Source organism: Bombus affinis, chromosome 14 (genome assembly GCF_024516045.1).
Source record: "Bombus affinis isolate iyBomAffi1 chromosome 14, iyBomAffi1.2, whole genome shotgun sequence".
Lineage (NCBI taxonomy): Eukaryota > Metazoa > Arthropoda > Insecta > Hymenoptera > Apidae > Bombus > Bombus affinis.
This window is the reverse complement of record NC_066357.1, coordinates 620,833-645,010: the sequence shown is the minus strand read 5'-3', so window position 1 is coordinate 645,010 and position 24,178 is coordinate 620,833. Positions and strand designations below refer to the sequence as shown.

General features: G+C 34.0%; 3 protein-coding genes across 3 annotated transcripts; all 3 read left to right on the top strand.

The window, feature by feature from the left end:
- The first annotated feature begins 186 nt into the window (after positions 1-186).
- On the top strand, positions 187-7,679 carry LOC126924481 (uncharacterized). Its single transcript, XM_050739024.1, has 11 exons — positions 187-1,203; positions 1,323-1,575; positions 2,201-2,307; positions 2,441-2,770; positions 2,879-3,190; positions 4,763-4,963; positions 5,434-5,686; positions 5,874-5,977; positions 6,074-6,409; positions 6,813-7,088; positions 7,229-7,679. The coding sequence occupies exons 1-11, from the start codon at positions 1,009-1,011 to the stop codon at positions 7,295-7,297; spliced, it is 2,436 nt and encodes an 811-aa protein (XP_050594981.1). The 5' UTR covers positions 187-1,008; the 3' UTR covers positions 7,298-7,679.
- Positions 7,680-7,744: 65 nt separating this feature from the next.
- LOC126924480 (uncharacterized) lies at positions 7,745-16,528 on the top strand. The gene is made up of 12 exons (XM_050739023.1): positions 7,745-8,216; positions 8,681-8,933; positions 9,571-9,674; positions 9,952-10,284; positions 10,369-10,644; positions 10,778-10,842; positions 14,121-14,340; positions 14,635-14,887; positions 15,177-15,280; positions 15,375-15,689; positions 15,963-16,238; positions 16,362-16,528. The coding sequence occupies exons 1-12, from the start codon at positions 8,022-8,024 to the stop codon at positions 16,428-16,430; spliced, it is 2,463 nt and encodes an 820-aa protein (XP_050594980.1). The 5' UTR covers positions 7,745-8,021; the 3' UTR covers positions 16,431-16,528.
- Positions 16,529-17,249: 721 nt separating this feature from the next.
- LOC126924479 (uncharacterized) lies at positions 17,250-23,872 on the top strand. Its single transcript, XM_050739022.1, has 12 exons — positions 17,250-17,729; positions 18,150-18,402; positions 19,184-19,287; positions 19,528-19,860; positions 19,952-20,227; positions 20,361-20,420; positions 20,885-20,940; positions 21,616-21,859; positions 22,029-22,281; positions 22,393-22,499; positions 22,678-22,986; positions 23,216-23,872. The coding sequence occupies exons 1-12, from the start codon at positions 17,535-17,537 to the stop codon at positions 23,570-23,572; spliced, it is 2,547 nt and encodes an 848-aa protein (XP_050594979.1). The 5' UTR covers positions 17,250-17,534; the 3' UTR covers positions 23,573-23,872.
- Positions 23,873-24,178: the final 306 nt, after the last annotated feature.

Genomic DNA, 24,178 nt, shown 5'->3' with positions numbered 1-24,178 from the left:
CTCATTCTACAAATATCGCTTTTTATTACCAAAAACATATAAATTTTTGAATGAATCCTATGACGACACTAAAATTTTATGTTACAGCTTATGAGTACTACAATGTCATACTTTACGCTCATAAGGGAATCGTCTTTAAAAATGAAGAATTAATAATTCATAGTATAAACATAGATTTAGTTAATAAAAATATTTTAATGGTTGCGAACAAATTTTAATACTCGATCGACCGTTCATCGATCTATCACCCCGGATCGTACGTCACGAGGGCGAATACGATTGGATACACTCCTTCACTGATCATCCACTCTTTCCCTCCATTCTACACACAGTGTATTGTATATATTACGAACTTTTCCAAGACAACGCAAAATTAAAAATACTATTAATACAAGTATAGTCTATTTCCATTTCTAACCGCGCAACATTGGTAATTGTAACGATCGTATCTTAAGTCGGTGACAAGTTTGATGTACACCTTCCATTGACCTGTACCTTATTGATACATTCAGCATAATTTGTATCCGCAAAATATAGCCACATATCATTTACACCTGACATGCACCGCTAAAACACGAAAAAAAGAAAAAAGTAGATACTTACGAAACAATTTACAAACAATCCTCGCAAATTCCACTGTTATGCTCGAGAGCAGCAACCATGATCGAATTCGAGCGCACAACGCTCTTCAAAGACTTCCACAAACAAATCTCCTGAACTGTCGCATATATAATACATTGTCGTCACGTCCGAACGTTCACCGTTTACCTGGAATAATACATAATTTATCGATCCGGCACCGCTTTTACTCTTCGCGCGCAATTACAATGACGTTCAGAATAACCAGTTGTCCACGAAGTAGAAAAGGAGAAACGAGCCAGACAACAAAGCGAAAAGGGATCAAGGAATCGGGAATATCGCGTCAGTGTCCTTCGAGATGGCTAATAGACAAGCTGGAAACATTCGATAGAATCGAAGATCAAAGCATTCTACCATAGAACACTCGGTATGAGCTCTAGGCAAGTCAAAGATCTATCTATCATCATCACGAGTTTCTACATGAAATTCGTTGGTTTTTGGCTGACGAATAATTACGTCGAAAAACGTCGCAGGAACGTTGCGTTGAGTTATACGTTATTCGCCGTCCTCCTCTCCCTATCGACCGAAGCGAGGGATTTGTACTTCAGTTGGGGAGATCTTGGTGTAAGTGGAAGATCTAAGTTTTTAATTAGACAAATTAAATCGAGCAATGGGCAATTTTCTTTATAGCGACTTTAAACAATTTTCATGCAGAAACCAATTCGATAAAATATCGGTTACAGGACTCTATTTACGTCATATGCAACGTTATAACTATCGTTCTAGTTGTGGTCAAAATCTTAATTTTGTTAATATATAACGAAGAGCTGCTTGATATAATCGATTATGCGAAAATAAATTTTTGGCACTTGAATTACGATTCACACGAGCAAATAATCGTGGATAACTGCAGACGTACGTGTACCATTTTCGTTTGCGTCTTCACTTTCTTCGCTCAGGGAACGGTTATCGGTTTCATAGCGAGGCCAATTCTAAGTGAGATATTTAAGAATAAAATAATTACTAACATAGAATATTATCTTTCTATAAATATCACTTTATAAATAGAAATGTTGACTTGTTACGATCATTCGTTATTAATTTAAATAATAAATTTTGCTAGGTACGTTTCCAGCTTTACGCTTTAACGGCAAAGCACGTAAAATAAGTTCGGTTCCCGAACAAATCTCGGCAAAGTACCTCTGCAAAAATTCAACGTGACGCGAGGTTTACGACACGGTCAGAAACGATTGCTATTTTTGAGAGGCAGATTTTTTCTACCAATATTCAAATGGTACGTGATTCAAACCAAACATTAACGACGTTAAAATGACTTCGACGCATAGCATGTATTTTTAACTTCTTTATTTCCGTCTCCCTTGCCTTAATAGTAAATACCGTGTCATAAATCTCACCACATCGCCGCAGTGCCAAACGATGGCCCAGCAGGCTCTATGGCCGTTCGATACAGATTCAAATAAACGTTTATAACACTACACACCAAGATCAATTAGGCATTTAATTGTTGGAATTACTTTATTAGCATCGTAATCGCTCATAGCTTGTAAGAAGGGCTAAACTCCAATGATTAAATAGAAGATCTGTTTGACATACTTTTCAGTAAACTATGGAAAAAATGAGTCCGAGCGAATACTTCCGTTTAACATGTGGCTCCCCGAATGTCATCTATCCATGACACCGTATTTTGAACTAATGTTCATGCTACAGGTTTTACATTATTTTACATTACAATTATTTGTAAATGTAAAGATACAAATACCTCATGAACAATTACTTTATTTATAAAACGACATTAATAGACCCTTTGAAATTAGTGTTTAATCGATCGATATTTTTACAGGTTGTATGTTCGTATCATGTCGGTGTGTGCTACCATTGCTTCGACAATGTTTTATGCATTTTAAATCTACACACTGCTGCACAGTTTCGTATCTTGCAATATAGACTTACAAATATGTGCAACATGAACGACTGTGCAGAATTCTATGAAGTTTCGAAAAAGTCATCGTACAGTATACATCGATATGCAAAGCTTAGGACTTATATTCAACAACACCAAGCACTCACTGATTTTTGTAAAAAACTCGAAGATGTATTCAACTTAATTGTACTCGGACAGGTGTCGCTATTCAGCTTATTAATCTGCCTCGATGGGTATTTGATACTTATGGTTAGTATAGTATCTGTATTTCGTTTTCCTACTTCAGGTAGAGTAATTCTAAGCTATTCCATTTTTCATTTTTATAAAAGGATGATTTCACTAGTTCTCTATCTATAGGATGATGCTCCCGCTACAAGACGCTTTACTTTCGCTTTTCATATAACGGGCTGCATGTGTCAACTGCTGATGTTCACCTATAGTTGCGATTGTCTGATACGAGATAGTGCGAACGTAGCTAATGCCGCGTATAAAAGCTTATGGTCGCACTTACCGATGGACCAATTTGGAAAAATATTACGCAAGGACTTAATACTGGTTATCATGAGGTCCGCGACACCCTCTTGTTTGACTGCTTGTGGATTCTTCACTGTGTCATTGGAAACTTACACCGGGGTAAGCGCAGATGTAACACGTATAGTTGGAAATCCCGTAAATATGTACCTTTTTTAGTAAAAATTAATTAATTCCTACAGTCAAAACAAATGCTCGTACATAACTTTTCAAATCTGATATAATAATATTAATTGCACTCACTCCCTCTCTCTCTCTCTCTCTCTCTCTCTCTCTCTCTCTCTCTCTCTCTCTCGTCGTCTCGCTCACTCTGACGCTTTAAAATACTTAGGATTCAATTCTGAATAACTAATTTTACCTTTAACATAATCATTTTTATCTATTCCATTATGGGTTTTGAACACTACAGTGGCATTTTTCTCCATTCTAAAACATTATCTACAAAAAGTTTGGCAGTTTATGCATGTTGCAAATCAAACTTTCGAAAACAATATAGAAATGGATCTTCTGTCGCTAAAGTAAGAATCGTAATAATATGTAGCTTCCTATTTGGTTAAACGCTGTAATGTTTCAAAAATTTTTTGCAAGCTCCTGAATGTAAGCTCCATTTGATAATCACCGAAGCAAATTAATATTTAAACCACGATTAATCAGAGATACTATGGTAATTTCGCTAAGATAATTTTTTCTCTTATACTGAAAAGCTTGTTTAATGAAGTACTCCTAATAAGTATATGAATTATGTAAAGGTGAATTAGTAAGTAACGTCATTGTTATATCAGATTTTATTAGGAACGTTTAAAATCATCACACGCCTAAACTGTTTCTTCGCCTTTCACAGATTTTGAGCTCCGCAGTGTCGTACTTTACATTGTTAAGAAATCAGTCAAACGATAATTAAAATACAAGTGAAATTTCGCATAAAGTAAGGAATTTCAAATACATAGTTTCGCACCAAAGTGATATATTTGTATATTATAGAAAGACAAAATAAAAAAGACTCCTTTATCCCAATGAAATATATTGGGGAAAAAACCCAAGTAGGTAGACAATAACATTCTATTGCGTACTACAAGCACCTGACATAAGACACGGACATAAGAGAACAAACGTTGCCGAAACTTCTTTATTCGTTTCATAGCTACAATATCACCGAATCTGCACAGCACCTTTCACAAATCATAGAAACAAAATAAAGAAAGACATTTATCATCTTCGTAACTTTAACGCGCCGCCGCTAAACCAAGCGATCTACGTTCTTTCCTCGTACATTCTATCAAAGGAAATTATAGACAATTTTCGTAAGTTACATGCCTCATTTAGCAAAATAAATTTTCCTTTGACGAAACGAAACAGCTGTCGAACAGCACTTCGATTTCACAGAGGGTCTCGTAATTCCGGAATAATGTATAACTCGATCGATCCCATCCATTCGTTGTTCATTCGGCACAAAGAATAGTAATCCTGGGCTATCGTGATCGAACGTTCGCTCTTTTCTTTTCTTCCGTTCTTTCTCGTCATTTCTTTTCCGAGACATCAAATAACGGTGCATCAATGATAATAATAAAGTAAACACAAAGTACGTTATCGGTGAATGAGAGGATACCAATATATCAAAGCGACTGATCGTCTTTAATACGTTGCAATAATCAATGTAGACCGTGTACAAGTGTATCAGTTCAATGTCCTAACATACCAGAATATTAGCAGTACGATATGAGATTTCTGAAGAGCCACGACATATCTATCAGCTTGACGTCGATTTTTATGAAACTCGTTGGATTATGGACGTCGAAAAACCAATTGGAACGACGCGTCAGACTTATTACGCGGATTTACACGTTCGCCATTATTCTCTTTGCTCTATGGTTAGAGCTTACGGATATTTATTATTCTTTCGGTGATCTGAGTGTAAGTATTCGAACAATTATTTTTACCAAAATATTTGAAGAGAGATAAATCGCGATAAACGATACAGTTGCGGACTAAATATCTGTAATAATCTAGTTTCACTTCAAGTATTAAAGTTACAGAAGTTAATAAATCGATATGCAGAACAAAATTCATTGGTTATTTGTGGAATAAAACGCAAGGCATTGTGATAAAAGGTACTATGCAATTTAAAATTTGATAACACAGTTATAAAATTTGTAGCATAATTTGATTATCATTTAAGACAATTACAATGTACTAGAGTTCCTGAAAAAAACTTATTTTTTCCATAAAACGGTTGTTTTCTCATAAATTTGTAATATCGTGGCTTGTGCCCTGTTTTTTTGTTTGTCGTAGTAATTTGGATTAACAAAAGATTTATATAACGCATAAATGAAATAGGGTCCATCCGTAGTTCTATATTTTCAACACATTCTCTCTGCTTACAGACCTGCCTTTACAACGTGTGCAACATTTTGGCGGTTTTAATGCCTCTTCTGAAGATGACCGTATTGCTTGCACATAAACAAGAACTTTTTCATTTAATAACATATACGCAACGAAGATTTTGGCACGAGAATTACGATGAGTACGAGAAAAGGATTTATATGAACTGCAAACGTAAATGTACCGTCTTTGTTTGTTTCGTAATATTCACCACCAAAGCGACCCTTATTTGTTACGCCCTTAGTCCAATTCTTGGTAAGTCACTTAATCTTACATTGGACTTTCTATTTTTTTATTTCTTTTCCAAACGAGCACAAAAATATCTAAGTGTAATCTATGGCAGATTTAGGAGGTTAATTGAATTGTTGTTGAACTTTCTTTAATACTATATATTTTCTACTTAATATTTACAAAGAATTATGCCATTCTGTATCTATTCCAGAAAATATTGGAAGGAACGAGTCAGCCAGAGAATTTCTATTTAATATGTGGATTGATCTACCACTGACAATGTCCCCGTACTATGAAATAACATTCATGTTACAGGTACCGGTTAGCTTCTTTTTCCTAATGCTCAACGTATATAGTACCGTTAAATTTAATACCAGTAACAAAATTACGGAAATCTTTATACATTCACAGCTCATGACATTGTACCATATTGGAGTCGGCTACTTCTGTTTCGACAATCTATTATGCGTCATGAATCTACACTTGGCTACTCAATTTCAAATACTGCAATATAAAATGTCCCGCATGACCGATTTAACGAATAAAGGGAAGGGAGAAACAAATCTACAATTGTTCTCAGCATCATCGGCAAATAAATGTTACACTGTCTTTAAGATGTATGTTCAACAACATCAAGCTCTCATAGCTTATTGTGGAAAACTGGAATCGGTATTCAATTTGCCTGTTTTGGCGCAAGTGCTGGCGTTCAGCTTGGTAATGTGTCTCGATGGGTACCAAATACTTATGGTGAGTGTAACGCATTCATATCAATTATACATTTTTAGATTCCTACATCTCAAAGAGTGTCATGAACCGTGTATGCGCAAAGTACAAAAATGTACAGAATACATACTATATATACAAGAATATACAAAATAATCAAACTACTCTCTATAAGCACGCTCTATAACATTTAGTCGATGGAATGACTTTTTATCTAATGTACCCTAGTTTTAATTTTATTCGTGCAAATATCGAATTTACAAAAATATCTGCGATCTAGAATAGACCATATATACTACTTACTATAACGATCATGGCAAATCACACGTCGTCTGTAGAAAGTGTCTATATCGAACATTTTAAAAATTATGAACACTATTCATACTTCAGACAAGTTTTTACGTACTAATAACGCATCTTTTTCCAGCCAGGAGCACCTACCAGAACACGTTTCATCTTCAGCTTCCAATTAATAGCTTGTCTATGCCAATTACTGATGTTCACCTACAGTTGTGACTGCATCATGCAAGAAAGCGCGAGCATAGCTTTGGCAGTGTATAAAGGACCTTGGTCATTTTTGCCTCCAACTAAAAGCGGTATGATGATGCGAAAGGACTTGATACTCGTTACTATAAGATCTGGCGTACCTTGTTGCATAACAGCCTATGGATTCTTCGTCGTGTCTCTAGAAACATACACTCGGGTAATTGAAATGTTATGGCATTTGTCAGAATTGCAGCGAATGATAAGTTTGACTGCGTAAAACTGTACAGTGTACGAAAATGTAAAAAGTACAAAAAATACACGCCGGATATCTGTTGCTTATACATATTATTGTTACAGGTTTTAAGTACTGCGGTGTCATATTTCACACTGTTAAGACAAACTACACAGGAGACCCTCTATTCGTAATATACATATTTCACTTGCAAGTATACAGAATGTATATAGAATGTAAAATAGTAACAGGTGATGAAATATCTAAGGAGTGCTGCTGCAAAGCGAAATAAAACTACAATGAAAAATAAAAAGAATTACATTTGAAGTTTGATTCGTTATATGTTGACGCTTAAAAGTCGAGTTACACTCATATTCAATCATCAAAATAATCCATATTCATAAATCCATTCGGGTGCGTATTGCCGCTCGGTATTCTTCTACAACACGAACACGCGAACAAGTGTGTATAAATTTCTTATTATTTTTATAACAATCACTATTCGGTAATTTCGATTGGAACTTTCATATCCACTATTTGCCTTCGTATCCTTCTACCAACCGTCTTATCAAATAATTCAACTATAGTATATTTTTTCGAGAGTTAAAAGTGGTTAAAAGCATCACATCGGTATAGTAAAACATAATGACAGACTAATACGCACAAACTGTATATAATAAAAGGAAAATTGATCAACGAACAAATGCGTAATTGACAAATGCATCTTTTATGTATGTTTCCGTCTATACCGAAGGATAGCAATCAACTCTTTCCTTTTTACACCCTTCGTGTCAGAATGGTGTAAGGATGACAAGAGGAAAGAATGATTTAAAATCAACGCGACACCTGTTATTACGATGATTCATATGTACTAGAGCACGCGCGAGCGACAGCTTTAGACACTGTCCAGCCGACACCATGCAAACGGAATTAGACTTGGACATATCGATGGTCTTGTCGAAGTTTTTCTTGAGGAGCATTGGCTTGTGGATATCTGAAAATTCCGCAGAAGAACGTCGAATGAAAATAATGATTATCTATACAGTATGGCATTCGATATTTGCTACTGTCGAAATTACCAGAGATTTCTATTTCACTATATTATACAAAGGGGTGAGTATATTTAACTGGTTTAGTTGTGTTAAATAAAATTGTGTATGTGCTATATTATGAAATAGAATATTCTAGCATTCCAAATATGCAATAATAATAATTCATTATGTATATAGAAACGAAATGATTGGTAACGTTAGGTTCTGGAAAATATTAAGCAATTGTTACGACCATCTTTCTATTTATTATTAAATCATATAAACAAAAAATACATATTGATCTCTCGACGCCATTTATCGGGATTGTTTCTAATTGACACGTATCCTCATCGTTTGTTTATATTTAATAAATAAGAAGTGTGAAAGTAACGATATACACAATATTTGCTAATATAATCTAATACTTAAAATCGTTCGCGACATATACCATTGGATAATAGTTTATGACACGAGTAATTCAGTTAAAACTCTATGAAACATACAAACAGCTACAGTTATAAAAGAATTCGTAATAACTCATTTCAGGATATTCTTTACGTTACTACCAACATATTAACCGTGACAATGGGTTTAATCAAGATATGTATCATAATGACGCATAAAGAGGAATTTATAAATCTGATCGTATACGTGCAACAACATTTTTGGAATGTTAAGTACGATTTTCGCGAGAAAGAAATTTTGGATAATTGCAAAAAAACTTGCACATTCTTCGTCTGTTCTGTCACCATCATGGGTGCATGTGCTATAGTAGCTTATCTAACAACACCGGTTATTGGTAGGTTCTATTGTTCTATTATTCTGTTATTCTATTCGCTAATAGTGTGCTGTAGATCTTTAATTCAAGTCGGGAATGCTTTACATAGATGTACGTAATATCGACGTGCTATATATATATACAGAATGTCTCCGTAATCATAGTACAAGCTATCGGGATTCGTTATGCAGAAATAGGTCGCAAAAGAGGAGTAACATTTTTTCGTCAACATGAGCAGAAAGACAAGTCGGATACCTCGAAACTTGCAATTAGTACACGGGCATCTGACGGATCTTCAAACACATTTCTCTCGAAAATGAAGCCTGAAACGAAAAAATATTATTCCTTGTTTTCGGTTAATTTTTACCTGTAGAATTACTACCAGATCGCTTATACCAAGATTTTGGAGACGCTCTGTATATAGACAATAGGATACTTCCCCTAGAAATTTTCATACTATTTTATCACATAACTTAAGCAATTTTTTTTTAAACAACTTTGGTATTGTTACATTAAAATGTTCTATGATTGTGTATACTGTCAAATATTTCTCTACTGTAAAAAACTAAAAATTTGGTAAATACAAAAATGTACCTGACGATAAATAAGCGAAACATTTGATATAGAGAAAAGCATATCATGTAAGCTTTTGTTGCAGCAAATGCCGGAAAAAATAATTCCGAAAGAGTATTGCCATTCAACATATGGCTAAATTTGCCAGTATCTATGTCGCCTTACTACGAAATGATATTTACTCTACAGGTATTTTAGATTCTCGCAATTTTTCGAACGATTGTTATTGTAGCTGGTTGCATTATATGCTTATATTTACTATATTAAACTTACAACACAATGACATAAACTGGGATATCCGCATCTGTGGATCTGCAACGTGCGACAATTAGTTGAAGTACGACGCTAATATATATAGTAATGATTACTATAGAAATGATGCGATATCTCTGACACGATTTTGCAAAAACCAATAGATTTCTTCCGTGGGCTGTAGCAGGAGAAGTAATTTTTGTACTTTTTGCAGATGATAAATATGTATCAAATAGCTGTCACCTACTTTTGCTTCGATAATATTTTCTGCATTCTGGCCATACATTTGGCTGGTCAATTTCGCATACTTCGATACAGGTTTTCAAAATTGTGCGATATAGAACATCAGATAAACGAAAAGGATATGGAATCGATGATAACAAACTATGCGCATACGTTTTATGAAAAATTGAAGATGTACGTTCGACACCACCAGACACTGATCAACTTTTGCGACAGGCTTGAAAATGTATATACGATGTTGATACTTGGACAAGTGTTGGTATTTAGTGTGTTAATTTGCCTCTTTGCTTATCAAGGATTATTGGTTAGTATTTACATGCTATAAACATTCCCGTCATCAGTATTTGTTAATTATTTGGGACTTTCTAAATGTTCAGTTTGCTTTTAGGCTGCTGCTCCTCTTGCGAGACGCTCGATTTTTATCTTTCATTTAATCGGATCAATGGCGCTATTGTTTATGTTCACCTATAGCTGTGACGGTGTGATAGAACACAGTGAAAAAGTTGCTATAGGAGCATATTCAGCGCTGTGGACGATCATGCCAATGAACAAATCTGGCAAAATGCTTCGAAACGATCTAATAATGGTGATTGAGCGATCAAGACGAGTTTGTTGTCTCACCGCGAACAGATTCTTCCCTGTATCGTTAGAAACTTATAACAAGGTAAATATAGTATTAAATCTACAACAAATACGCGTTACGATCTATGAAATTTAATGTATAGGAAAAATTTTTAAACAATAGAAAATTACAATTTTCGATATCGTGAAATAATTTGTTTCTTAACATTTTGCAGATTTTATCTACCGCAGCATCATATTTCACGTTACTAAGAAATCATTTAGAAAACGAAATTGAAAAGTGATTGGTAAAAGAAAATCTCCAACCAATTCGGTAAGATATTCGTAGAAAATTACTTATGATAGTATTCAAAAGAATTGTGTAGGTACATCTATTAAAAAAAGATAAATCGTTGAATAGAAAATAACCGATAACTAAACATACGTATAATCAACTAGAGTCGCTCGCTTGTGACTTTGCTGGCACAGTAGCTATTTGAATTTATTTTTATTATCCCGTGTTTGTACACCATTTAGATGTTGAATTTCATAAAACGCTCAAACAGGTATTTGTTCATTTTTAACGAGAAGTTCATACGTCGAATGTCTCGTCCCCCGATTAGCAATTCGTGAAATATATCTTGAAAAAAAATATTATCCCGTTTTTTTGCTCTTTATGATCTGTATCCAAAAATCCTTTCTTATTCCACGCCTATGTCATAAAAGAAGTATATATATGTCGGGTTGGCGTTAAGATTAGAGTTAGGGTTAAGGGCGTGAAACGAATCCCCATTTGTATTAGACGTTATCATTATGCAATAGAGGAGATATTTACTAGTGCATATACGATTATGATAGAATTTCACAAGTAATCGCGAATAATTAGATACTCGAGAAGCTAATGACATTGATCCTAGCCTCAATAACGAATCCGCGGTCGACGGGATGATAGATGTACGTTCTCACAAAGTCCAAGTCTGACTCTTTGTTAACAAACGTGAAATATTCACTGATCGTAAAGACGTTACTCTTTTCGTCGATGAGATCGCACGAGAGAGAATGACTCTCCGTCCCGATGATGCCACCGAGGAAAAACTATATAGAGTGTGTCTAAGGACACAAGATCCTCGGATACGTCAAGGAAAGCCTTCGTTCGAAAGGTGAGGGAAATTGGCGTTGCTGCTAATTGGTCAATCTCCATATCGATGGTTAGAAAAAGATGCTAACCGCCCTTGAGGGGATGTTGCTAGCGAGAAGCGTCGTTCGTGGAAAGATAGATTTCTCTTATCTTTCCGTAGTTGGGATAAAGACTATTTGTCTGTTTGAAGGGCTTTATATAACTGAAACTTAAGATTTATACATAACATATACTGCGTGTGACGAGCCATGGGACAGAAATCGTTGAAATGTTTACTGTCGTGCATCGTCCCAAGTATTTCTTTTAAGGAGAACTATAGAGTTACTTCCTGCCTTTGTTAGACAAAATGTTCATCCCTTGACCGCGGCTACGTTCGGCGACCGGTTGTCGTCTCGAGCCCGAGCTTACTATCATAAATCTCAAATAAATACAGTCAGATCGAATGACAACAATTTCTTAATACGGCTATGGTGGAATCTAGATTACAGTATTGAGGGATCTTCCCAACGATCCAAAGGGAAGGTTCCGGTGTTCTTTCATCTCCGACATATATATGTAGTATCAAAAAAAGAGGAAGGTGTACGCTTTGTAACGCTGCGAGGTTTTAGTATGGGTCCCGTTTCTGGCTGTCGCTCGTGATCCTACAATGTCGCAGGCGGATCGCCTTATTTGCCCGGCGAGGGGCATACAATGTATCGACTAGCGCATAGTTGTCGCCAAGCAGCGACTTCCAGAAACGTCGATTTCGGTCTGTTGTTTCAGAAGAATGCGGCATATGTGATCATAGGCGCGAACGGTGGCGTGATCCGAGCGTAGTGAGGGTTGTCTCCCCGAGAAGACCAAGAAATGATCTAAGGTCAAAGCAGTCCTTTTTGAAAATTCTAAGAGTACACGTCGAGAGATTGGATGTATAAAGCCGCTAAGTCGAACGAACACGTTGACATTGTTTATCACTGAATAATCGGTCACGCTTTATCATTATATTCATCGTTATTAAATACACAAACTATATCACCTTGTTAACAAATAAAGCATCCTTACTTGTCTTTACCTAGACCCATTTTAAATACTACATATATACAAGGTGAGTCATGAAAAACTACCATCTGTAGCAATTATCTGTCGACTTCATCAAAAAATGTTGAAAGTATGGTATTTAAGCAGCCTAGTCAGATGTGTACATTCTCTAGTATGTTATATTTTTTGTGACGTTAAGATGATTAATCTATTCAGTTGAACATTCTCTACAAAACAATACTAACTAATTTATACCGAAAAACCATTAATTTAGCCGCATTTTAACTTTAATTTGTCCAATTTAATGTACGAAAGGTAACGACGATGTAAACGCAAGAATACCGCTTCGCATCTTTTCTCGTCTCTTCCATACATTAAATTTAACGAATTACAGTTAAAATATCTGATAAGCTAGCGGTCTGTGTGTATAAATGCATAAGTTGGGAGCTTTCAGTAAAAAATGTCCAGCTAGATCGGTTAACGTTATAAAAGATACATGGTGGCTATTAAAAGCTTTAAAGTTAACTTGATATCTCAAAACATAGGGTATTAGATAATCAACTCGTATACTCATCTGACCAGGCTCCTTAAATACGGTAAACTTCGCTTCAAACATTTTTTAATCAAGTCGGAAGATAACGCATTTTTTCAGATGGTAGCTTTTGCTGACTCGTTCATAATGTTTTCAGCGTAAATTCATTCTATGTCAAAATTACGAATTTCATTCGGTACTTTGAAAATCATATCGCGTCTAATTTTTCCATATAAAATGTCATTACATATTAATTGCCTTTATTTTTGTAATTTTAGTTGTAGGTACTTAAAGATAGTATAGTTTATACATATTATAGTCAGCAAATAATGAGATGTGTGTTCGTGTTACAAAATGTGCGTGCTAATACAGAGGATATATGAAACTGCGTACCTGGTATAGTATATCGCTACAGAATTACGTGATATCCACTTTGCAATGAAGATAACAGCTTAATCATTCTCAAAGGAAGCATCTTTATACACCACGTCGTGATTCTACATTCAGAGACAACGACGTAGTGTTATACTTTCCAACTGTACTTCTTCTCTAAGTAACCATACATTATAGCACAATTTTTACTTCTGGCGACCAAGTAATCAATATGTGAGAAATTGCTAGTTGCATATGCACTGTAGGGGGTAATAATCGCACACGCCCTCTCTCAAGCACACGTGACACCAATTCATATATTTTTCATGTTTGTCAATTTCTTATTTGTTTCCGCCACCGTATCGATTCCACTCTACGCGGAAAAGTTCGCTTTAAGTAAGATACGTATCTATTATCAAACGATCGAATGTCTCGATAGATCAAAGCGATGTCACTTCAAGTCACCCTTTCGCTAGGAACCTTTTCTCGCTAAGTTTTCTAGCTGTCGCATGATTTAAAGATCAAGATCGAGAAAAACGATCGTCATGCATACTACACGATACACGGATATCTCAATCACATTGTCGCAGTTTCTATTAAAACTCGCGGGTGTCTGGATGACAGTAAATAACGCCGAAGAACGTCGAAGAAGACTCACTATGGCGTTTACTGCAGTCATACATGTTTATGGATTATATCTAAATCTCGGCGATGCTTATTACACGTGGAACGATTTGAGCGTGAGTATAAAGATCGATCGCTGTTTTAAGATTATTTTTCGAAAGTCATAGATATATTTTTCATTTAGAAATCAACTTAAATTTTTATACGAATGCATTATAAATTTAATTACAGAGAAAATAATTAAGGTGAATACCGAATCTATTGTTTTTATAAAATTTAATAGAAAACTGCAAAAAATATATTAATACGACAATCGTATTACGAAAATGTTTAAAAGATTTATAGAGAGAAAGAAATTGTATCGATGTTCCGACTGGTTTAATATATATAAAATGAATTAACTTTTTCAGCATTGTACCTTCTTGCTCTCTAATACATTATGCATCGTATTGGCGATGTTCAAACTTTTGATATTAAATTTCCGCAGAACGGAATTTAAGGATTTAGTTTTATTTGCACAACAAAATTTTTGGCATTTCAAGTACGACCATGATGAGAAAATACTTTTCATGAAGTGCCGAAAATTGTGCAAGCTGTGGACCATAACGGCATGCTCTTTCACGCAAGCCTCCTTGGCATTTTACATAATTACGCCAATCTGCGGTGAGCATGCATATTTAAAGATCTTCGTTTCTACAAAAAATAAATAAATTAGTCTCGAATAAAAAGAATTCTACAGCTTTACGATCCAACGATATTAAGAATCAAAATATATGCTTTACCCTCTTCACCGTATCCTTCAAAATAATCAAATTAGTTAACAATTAACAAACAATTGACAAAATCCCTATCGAGTCAACCCTGATTCTGAAAGAAATCACAAATATGTACGAACTAATTAATAGAACATAAGAAACGGAAGCTTCAGAATTCATGTTCCATTGTGTTTCAGCGAATATCGGAAAAAACAAATCGGACAGGGTACTTCCGTTCAAAATGTGGGTCGATCTGCCGCTAAGCGTGACACCGTATTATGAAATAATGTTCGTTATTCAGGTATCGTATATCTCCTCCATTTCCGAGTATACTTAAATAGCGAACTCAGGGAATACAACGATAATTTTACTATGGAAAATCTCTGTTTACCCAGCTAGCGACTGTGCAACAAATCGGTGTAACATATTTGTGCAGCGACAACTTCTTATGCATACTGAATATGCACGTGATCTGCCAATTCCGCATACTCCATAACAGACTTTTGAATTTATGGAAGATCATCGACCAGAAAACGGATAAGATCGATTACGCCGACAAGTGCTACATAGCGTTGAAAAAATGCATTCGGCAGCATCAATTGTTGATCAAATTCTGCGAGAAGCTCGAGTATGTTAATACGTTACCGATCTTCGGCCATGTAGTGGTCTTTAGCTTGCTAATGTGCTTCGACACGTATGAGATACTTTTGGTACGTTGAATTGACTTACAGTATAGTAGTAGATTAGTTTTTAAATACGATTTGTTCGAAATACGATTTATCGCAAGTTTTATTATTTCATTGTTAGGTAAGAATCGTTAAATAGCATAAATAATTTAACTTTGGTTATATCCTCCTCAAAATTTTATAAACTTATCTCTTTACCTAGAAACGAAATGCTCATTTCAAGTATATTCGACAGTTATATCAGCTACATCAGAACGATTTCGATATGAATAAACGAGTATTATATTATGTACACAGGCAAACGTATCCACTGGTACACGACTGATCTTCGTGTTCCACATGGTCGGTAGCTTTATTCATATAATTTTCTTCACGTACACTTGCCACGGTTTAATAGAGGAAAGTTCAAATATTAGCTTGGCAACGTATTCAGGCTGGTGGACGATTCTGCCAATGACCGAAACTGGCAGAATGTTACGAGAAGACGTGAAGGTGATGATGATGAAATCAATGCGACCATGCTGTCTGACCGCTGGTGGATTTTTTCCTATATCTTTGGAAACATCTACCGCGGTACATAATCCATTTCGTACTTAACCTTATTCATTTTGGAAACATCGCTTTTTGCAATGCATTACCAGAGATATATAAATTTTTAGATGAATCCTATGACGACACTAAAATTTTATGTTACAGCTGATGAGTACTACAATGTCATACTTTACGCTCATGAGGGAATCATCTGTGAAAAATGGGGATAAATAATCTATCATATATATACAAGTACCTATATTATGAAAATATTTGAATATATATGAATATACTTTAATATGTACTTGAAATATATGTTTCGGTAATAATAAAGATAAAGTTAATTAAAATCTTACATCGGAAACGAAAATTCTACACAAAGCGAGCGTAGCGATACTTGCATCGACATCGATATAGCGATAATCCAATATATATGTTTTCTTCTTTTGCTAATGAAATTATCGCTAACATTGGTGAGACTCTTTTGATTTTAGTGAAACCGAACGTAATATTGTTATAAAATTTGCTTGCTTTAATTTGGCTCATGTTCTACGTTTGTTGCTGTCAGCAAAATACAAAGATTCCGAATAACTGGTCATTTGTTCTCCTTGAAAATCAAGAACAGGTACTTAACACTATAAACTGCAGAATACACGCGTACATCATGCACGAGAAATATATATACCACTAAAACGTGAAAAGTTATACAAAGAGATACTTACGAAATAGTTTGCGGATAATCTTCACGAATTCTATTCTTTTCTCTAAACGCAGCAACCATGGTCGAATACTTATCCGTACCCGTATCCAAAAATCTATTCGGCAGGAAACTCTCGTTAGGTAACATGAACACGAGAACAAATAAATTTTGTATTTCCGTAACAAGCATTACACGTTCTGATTTTAACAGCAATTTCTCGTAAGAGCGAAGGACGCAATGTTTAACGTTCGAAAACTCAGTTGCAGTCCCTGATTGAAAAGTCGTAGATCGAAAAGTGACTGTAGTCTAATACGTACGGGTGTCTGGAAATGATGAAAGAGATCAATCAACGAACAAATGTATGATTACCTACTACTTCCAAGCTTTTTTCATTTATCCATACAAACCTAACAGTCAAACATTAGTTTCACTCCTCCTTTCATTTCTGTTTTCCTTCCACTCCTCTTCCGCTCCTCTTCCACTCCTCTTCCACTTCTCCTTCACTTCACTTGCAAGAATGACAGCAAAAATTAATAAATCAAAGAAGCGCGTCACCTGTTATTACGATGATTCATATGTATTGGGGCATACGCGGAACGTGGCACGCGAGTGACAGCTTTAGACACTGATCAGTCATCATGCAAATGCAACGAGACTTGGACATATCAATGGTCCTGTCGACGTTTTTCTTGAGGAATATCGGTCTATGGATAACCGACTATCCCACGGAAGAACGTCGGATGAAAATAATGATCCTTTACACAATATGGAATTCTGTATTTGCCACAATCGTTATTACCAGAGATTTATATTTCACTGTGTTGTACAAAGGCGTGAGTATATTATTATGATGTATAGAAAAACGGAACGAGCAGTTGCGTTAGATTGGAAAACAATTTGGCAAGGACGACCATTATCTTTCTAATTATTATTTAATCATATAAGTAAAGCGCATGTATTGATTTCTCGTTTTCCATCTACGGAGATTGTTTTTAATCGGCACCTATCTTTATTGTTCGTTTATATCGGATAATCAAAGAGGTCATTGATGAAAACTCTTCCGGTTACCTATATTTAATACATCAAAAACTTTAAATTCATGAGATACATTATATTTTCTAATTTAATCTACAATAATACTGAAAATCCTTCGTGACATATAACATTCGATAATAGATTATGACACGTATATTTCAATTAAAACTTTACGAAACGTACAGCTATAATTATAAAAAATTCATAATTCATTTCAGGATATTCTTTACGTTATTACCAACATATTAACCGTGACAATGGGTTTAATCAAGATATGTATCATAATGAAGCATAAAGAGGAATTTATAAAACTGATCATGTACGTTCAACAAAATTTTTGGAATGTTAAGTACGACTTTCGCGAGAAAGAAATTTTGGATAATTGCAAGAAAACTTGCACCTTCTTCGTCTGTTCTGTCACCATCATGGGTACATGTGCTATACTAGCTTATCTAACAACACCACTTATCGGTAGGTCAAAAATATTCTATTCGTTTACGGTGTGTTGCATTTTTTTGATCCAAATCGTAGATGATTCATATGGATATACGTAATATTCAACCGATATATATATATATATATATTTGTCTATCAGTGTTTATTGGTTAGTACAATATTTGCGGAATATGAACATTTTTATTATATATATATTATATTATTATATTATTATTATATTATGTTATATTATATTATTATTATATTATGTTATATTATATTATATTATTATATTATATTATATATTATTATATATTATTATTATATATTATTATTATATATTATATATATATTATATATTATATATTATATATTATATATTATTTATTATATATTATATATTATATATTATATATTATATATTATATATTATATATTATATATTATATATTATATATTATATATTATATATTATATATTATATATTATATATTATATATTATATATTATATATTATATTATATATATATTATATATATAGATAATAATATACTCCTTTCACAAATTCTTATACCATACATATACATCAAATACATGTACATCGATATACTATGTCGTATAACTAAAAATAATCTTTTCTCAAAAGAGAACTTTGATTCGGTGCTGCAATATTAAAATGTTTAACAATTGCGTATACTAACAAATATCTGTCTGCTGTAATAAGCTAAAAATTCGATAGGTACAATAATACACCTAACGATAAATAAGCGAATCATTTCATATGGAAAAAAGTATATCATCTTAGTGTTTGTTGTAGCAAATGTTGGGAAAAATAAATCCGAAAGAGCATTTCCTTTCAACATGTGGCTGAATTTACCATTGTCTGTGTCGCCTTACTACGAAATGATATTTACTCTACAGGTATTTTAGATTCTCGCAATTTTCTAACGATCGTTATTGTAGGTAGTTGTAGTACATGCTTATATTTACGTGGAACTACAACCTGTGACAATTAGTTGAAGTTTCACCCTAAAATCCTCTACTTTCTATAAATCTACATGACCTTTCTTATCAATGACTAATCAATTTCTGTGATTTTGCAAAAACCAATAGATTTTTTCCACGGACTGTAACAGCGAGAATAATGTTTACTTTTTGCAGACGATAAGTATGTATTACGTATCGGTAAGCTATTTTTGCTTCGATAATGTTTTCTGCATCTTGGCCATACACTTGGCTGGTCAGTTTCGCATACTTCGATACAGGTTTGCAAAACTGTGTAACATGGAACGTCGGATGAAGGAAAATGATATGGAGTCGGCGTTAACAAAGCATGCGCATGTGTTTTACGAGAAATTGAAGTCATGCATTCGACACCATCAGGCACTCATCACTTTCTGCGACAGGCTTGAAAACGTGTATACGATGTTGATATTTGGACAAGTGTTAGTATTTAGTGTGTTGATTTGCCTGTTTGCCTATCAGGGATTATTGGTTAGTACAATATTTGCGGAGTATGAACATTTTTATTATGAAATTTTGTTTTATATATTTGGCAATTTCTAAACGAACAGTTCTCTCTTAGGCTGGTGCTCCTCCTGCGAGACGCTCCATCTTCGTCTTTCTTTTAGTCGGCTCAATGGCTCTACTGTTTATGTTCACCTATAGTTGTGACAGTGTGATAGAACATAGTGAGAAAATTGCTATAGGAGCATATTCAGCGCTGTGGACGATCATGCCAATGAACAAATCTGGAAAGATGCTTCGAAACGATCTAATAATGGTGATTGAGCGATCAAGACGAGTTTGTTGTCTCACCGCAAACAAATTTTTCCCTGTATCATTGGAAACTTACACCACGGTAGATATAGTATCGAATCTACAATAAATACACGTTACGATCTATGAAATTTAAAGCATAGGAAAAATTTTTAGACACTAGGAAATTGTAATTTTCAATATCATAAAATAATTTGTTTATTAACATTTTGCAGATTTTATCTACCGCAGTATCATATTTCACTTTGTTAAGAAATCGTGTAGAAGACGAAATTGTAAATTGATTGGTAAAAACAAATCTCCAATCGATTCAATAAATTGTCCTGAGAAAATTGCCGTTAGATATATATTGTACTATTCATGCGAATTGTATATTTACATCTGTTAACAAAAATAAATGAATTTTAGGAAAATAACTAATATTTAATATATATATATATATATATATATATATATATATATATATATATATAATGAATAATCACTGTGGAGCTTTTCCTATAGTACTTCAATATCTTAATATCAGCCAATCATTGACGACATACGAACTTTTTTTAATATTTATAGTAAATCTTAAATTAATTCTGTATCATAATGGTGAATTTCATTCACTACTCTACAATCACAGTCGTTTAATTTTTCCGTATAAATATAATATCAGTAAATATCATTTATTGCTATTTCTATTATTTTGAGTCATATATATTGGATCATATATTTGGAATCACATTTAGATTAGTTTTGTATAGTTTATGATAGCATAACTTACATATTGTTGGCAGCAAATAGCGAAATGTATTTTCATGTGACAAAATGTAGGTGCTAATACATAGAAAATGCACGTACCTTCATACTCATAAATTAAATTGTATATATCTTTAGTTAACACAGTCCAAATGTCGATCGAGTCAACTCTAATTCCGAAAGAATATTTTGAATAATTGATCATCTGTCCTCCTTCAAGTGTGTTCTTCGTTCAATGCAAAGAACAGATCCTATGTATTATTATATGCATATTATTACATTATTATTATATACAAAACAAGTTGCAAAATGCACATGTGTATCATACGCAATAAAAGTACATAACACTATAATGTGAAAAATTATAATAAAAATGCTTACGAAACAACTGACAAATAGTCTTCGTAAATTTTATTCCTTCATTCGCGAACAGCAATAAAAGAATGTTAAGTTAACAACCACTGTGTTCTTCGAACGTTCTCGGACAGCAAAATTATCGATGTACCGCGTATGCTTTATCGTTTCCCCGAATACCTCCATCCGTCTGAAATCGTGCATAATTTATCAATCCGATGCTTCTTCCCCTTTCCGTTTTACACCACAAGAGAGCAATTACAGTGACGTGTAAAATAACCAGTTGTCCACGAAACATAGCGGACATGCAAAACGAACGGGATAATCGAGATAAGTATGGAGACTCAGGTATGGTTAATAAAAAACCTGAAGATGCTCTTGTACATTGGAGCTTGGAGCACATTACCGTTCAAGACTCAAAATGAGCTTGAAGAAAGGCAGAGATCTGTCAATCACCCTCGTGTCCTTCTACATGAAAATCGTTGGCTTTTGGCTGGTGAAGAACCATGTCGAAGAACGTTGGAGGAACTTTGCTATGATTTATACAACTTTCGCAATTTTCGTTGCCATCGTGGTCGAAATGAGGGATCTGTACTTCACTTGGGGAGATTTTAGCGTAAGTGAAAAATTCAATTTTGTTATAGTAACATGAAGAATAATTTTTCGAATTAACAATTTTATGGATTTGAACACTATTCGAAAGATCTATTGGATCAAAGCAGTTTTTGCTCTCGCGGTAGTTTAGAAAATATCCATCGTGTACGTGTACTGTTATTTGATTATAGGGTACTGTATACATCGTGTGCAACCTCGTAACTATTATTCTAGTTTTGTTCAAAATTTTGGTTTGTTTTGTATACAAAAAGGAGTTACTTAGTTTGATACGATACGCGAAAACGAATTTTTGGCATTCGAATTACAATTCACACGAACGAATGATTGTGGATAGGTGTAAACGTACTTGTACGGTTCTCGTTTGCGTCTTCACTTTCTTCGCTCAAGGAACAGTTATCTCTTACGTGATAGGACCAATTCAAGGTGAGACATTTATATAATCATCGTACAAAGAACGATATATATTGTTAACTAGCTTTCTTGATTAAACGATATTCATTAAACTAGCTTTGCTAACGTATTTATATTATTCAGCAAATATTGGAAGAAACGAAACAAATCGAATACTTCCATTCAATATATGGTTGAACGCGCCAATATGCTACATGACACCATACTTTGAGATCGAGTTTATCATACAGGTACTAAGAATTTGTTAGTTGCTAAAAACAATTAAAAGAACAAATGTTTTAATTCGCCACGACTATATTTATCAAAGTTAATTTCAAATATGTATATTCCAAAATCGCAAAACATAAATTGAATAAAACCACGTATACGCATATGATAAAAATAAAATTACATTTTGCATTTCTACAGGTTTTGTGCCTGTATCATGTTGGCGTATGCTATCTTTGTTTCGACAATATTTTATGCATTATAAATCTACATACTGCTGGACAGTTTCGTATCTTACAATATAGACTTGAAAATATGTGCGGTGTAAATAACAACGGAAAATTGTCGTACAGCGTATGTAAATATATGAAACTTAAAACCTATATTCAGCAACATCAAATGCTCATTGAATATTGTAAAAAACTTGAACAAGTGTTTAATTTGATTGTGCTTGGACAAGTATCGCTCTTCAGCTTATTAATGTGCCTCGATGGATATTTAGTACTTACGGTATGCATAGTAGTATCTATATTTTAAAAACTATTCCGTAAAAATAGAAATTTAATGTTGAAATAATTCTAGTCTGGTTCATAGCAGTAATAATTTTTGATATTGTGACATAGCAACAATTCCAATCTTCTTTATTTTTTGTGAAGTTGCAAAAAATTCTCGTAGAAGAAAGTAATATGTTTTTAGTTCCTTACAACGGTTTAGGATACAACAATACAATTTTTTACAGGAAGACGCTCCTCTTACGAGACGCCTTATTTTCCTATTTCATATAACGGGTTGCATGTGTCAACTGCTGATGTTCACCTACAGTTGCGATTGTCTGATACGAGACAGTACGAACGTAGCTAATGCCGCCTACAAAAGCTTATGGTCGTTTCTACCAATGGACAAATATGGGAAAATATTACGGAGAGACTTGGTGTTAATTATCATGAGATCTAATATACCATGTTGCCTGACCGCTAGTGGATTCTTCGTCGTATCACTGGAAACGTATACTGGAGTAAGTACATCTACTCGCTGTAACTACACTAGTTCAACCATGTGTAGAACGGATCCCGTTTCTTCGTGCAAGCTGAAATAAATAAATACTGCTACTAATTTAACCCTTTCACCTAATCTGATATAATAATACTAATTCTTACATTTCCTAGCGAATGTTTATTTTATTTTCACGATATTCGCTCATTATAACGTTAACATTTACTTATATTGATTTCTTTATTGTCGTTTTAATATCATTTCGTTGTAAATTTTGAGCGATGCAGTGTGTTTTACTTCATTGACATAGTAGAAGAGATGGTACTTACCTTTGTCTAAAAAATCAATGCTACCAATAATGTGGAACTTTGGCCCCTTATAATCAATATGACCATATTTAATGGAATATCCTTAGTAAATTCATTATTGCTCTTATTGTATGTAAGATAATATTATTTGCAAAAATTACAAATATAGTATTCATTCTTATATCCAGCGCATTCGTTGTAGATTCATAATTCACACGACCGGCATCTCACCATTATGATCATCCGAACACTTGTGAGAAGGAAACTTGTCGGTTTGTTTCAAAAGAGTAGAATTACCCAAAGAGACTGACGTGTGCGAATGAAGTGAGATTTCCTTCGCAATCAACCTACAGCATATATTGTTCTTATATGCAGTAGGGAAAAATATAATAGTATCGTAC

What these genes read in the sequence shown, in the direction of transcription:
- LOC126924481 (XM_050739024.1), top strand. Translation starts at nt 1,009, where the DNA reads ATGAGCTCTAGGCAAGTCAAAGATCTATCTATCATCATCACGAGTTTC. An exon ending in CATAGCGAGGCCAATTCTAA is followed by an intron (nt 1,576 to 2,200) that starts GTGAGATATTTA and finishes CATACTTTTCAG; the next exon opens with TAAACTATGGAAAAAATGAG. An exon ending in ATGGGTATTTGATACTTATG is followed by an intron (nt 2,771 to 2,878) that starts GTTAGTATAGTA and finishes CTCTATCTATAG; the next exon opens with GATGATGCTCCCGCTACAAG.
- LOC126924480 (XM_050739023.1), top strand. Translation starts at nt 8,022, where the DNA reads ATGCAAACGGAATTAGACTTGGACATATCGATGGTCTTGTCGAAGTTT. An exon ending in TTAGAAAACGAAATTGAAAA is followed by an intron (nt 10,843 to 14,120) that starts GTGATTGGTAAA and finishes CATGATTTAAAG; the next exon opens with ATCAAGATCGAGAAAAACGA. An exon ending in CTTTGGAAACATCTACCGCG is followed by an intron (nt 16,239 to 16,361) that starts GTACATAATCCA and finishes TTTATGTTACAG; the next exon opens with CTGATGAGTACTACAATGTC.
- LOC126924479 (XM_050739022.1), top strand. Translation starts at nt 17,535, where the DNA reads ATGCAAATGCAACGAGACTTGGACATATCAATGGTCCTGTCGACGTTT. An exon ending in CGTGATAGGACCAATTCAAG is followed by an intron (nt 22,282 to 22,392) that starts GTGAGACATTTA and finishes TATATTATTCAG; the next exon opens with CAAATATTGGAAGAAACGAA. An exon ending in ATGGATATTTAGTACTTACG is followed by an intron (nt 22,987 to 23,215) that starts GTATGCATAGTA and finishes AATTTTTTACAG; the next exon opens with GAAGACGCTCCTCTTACGAG.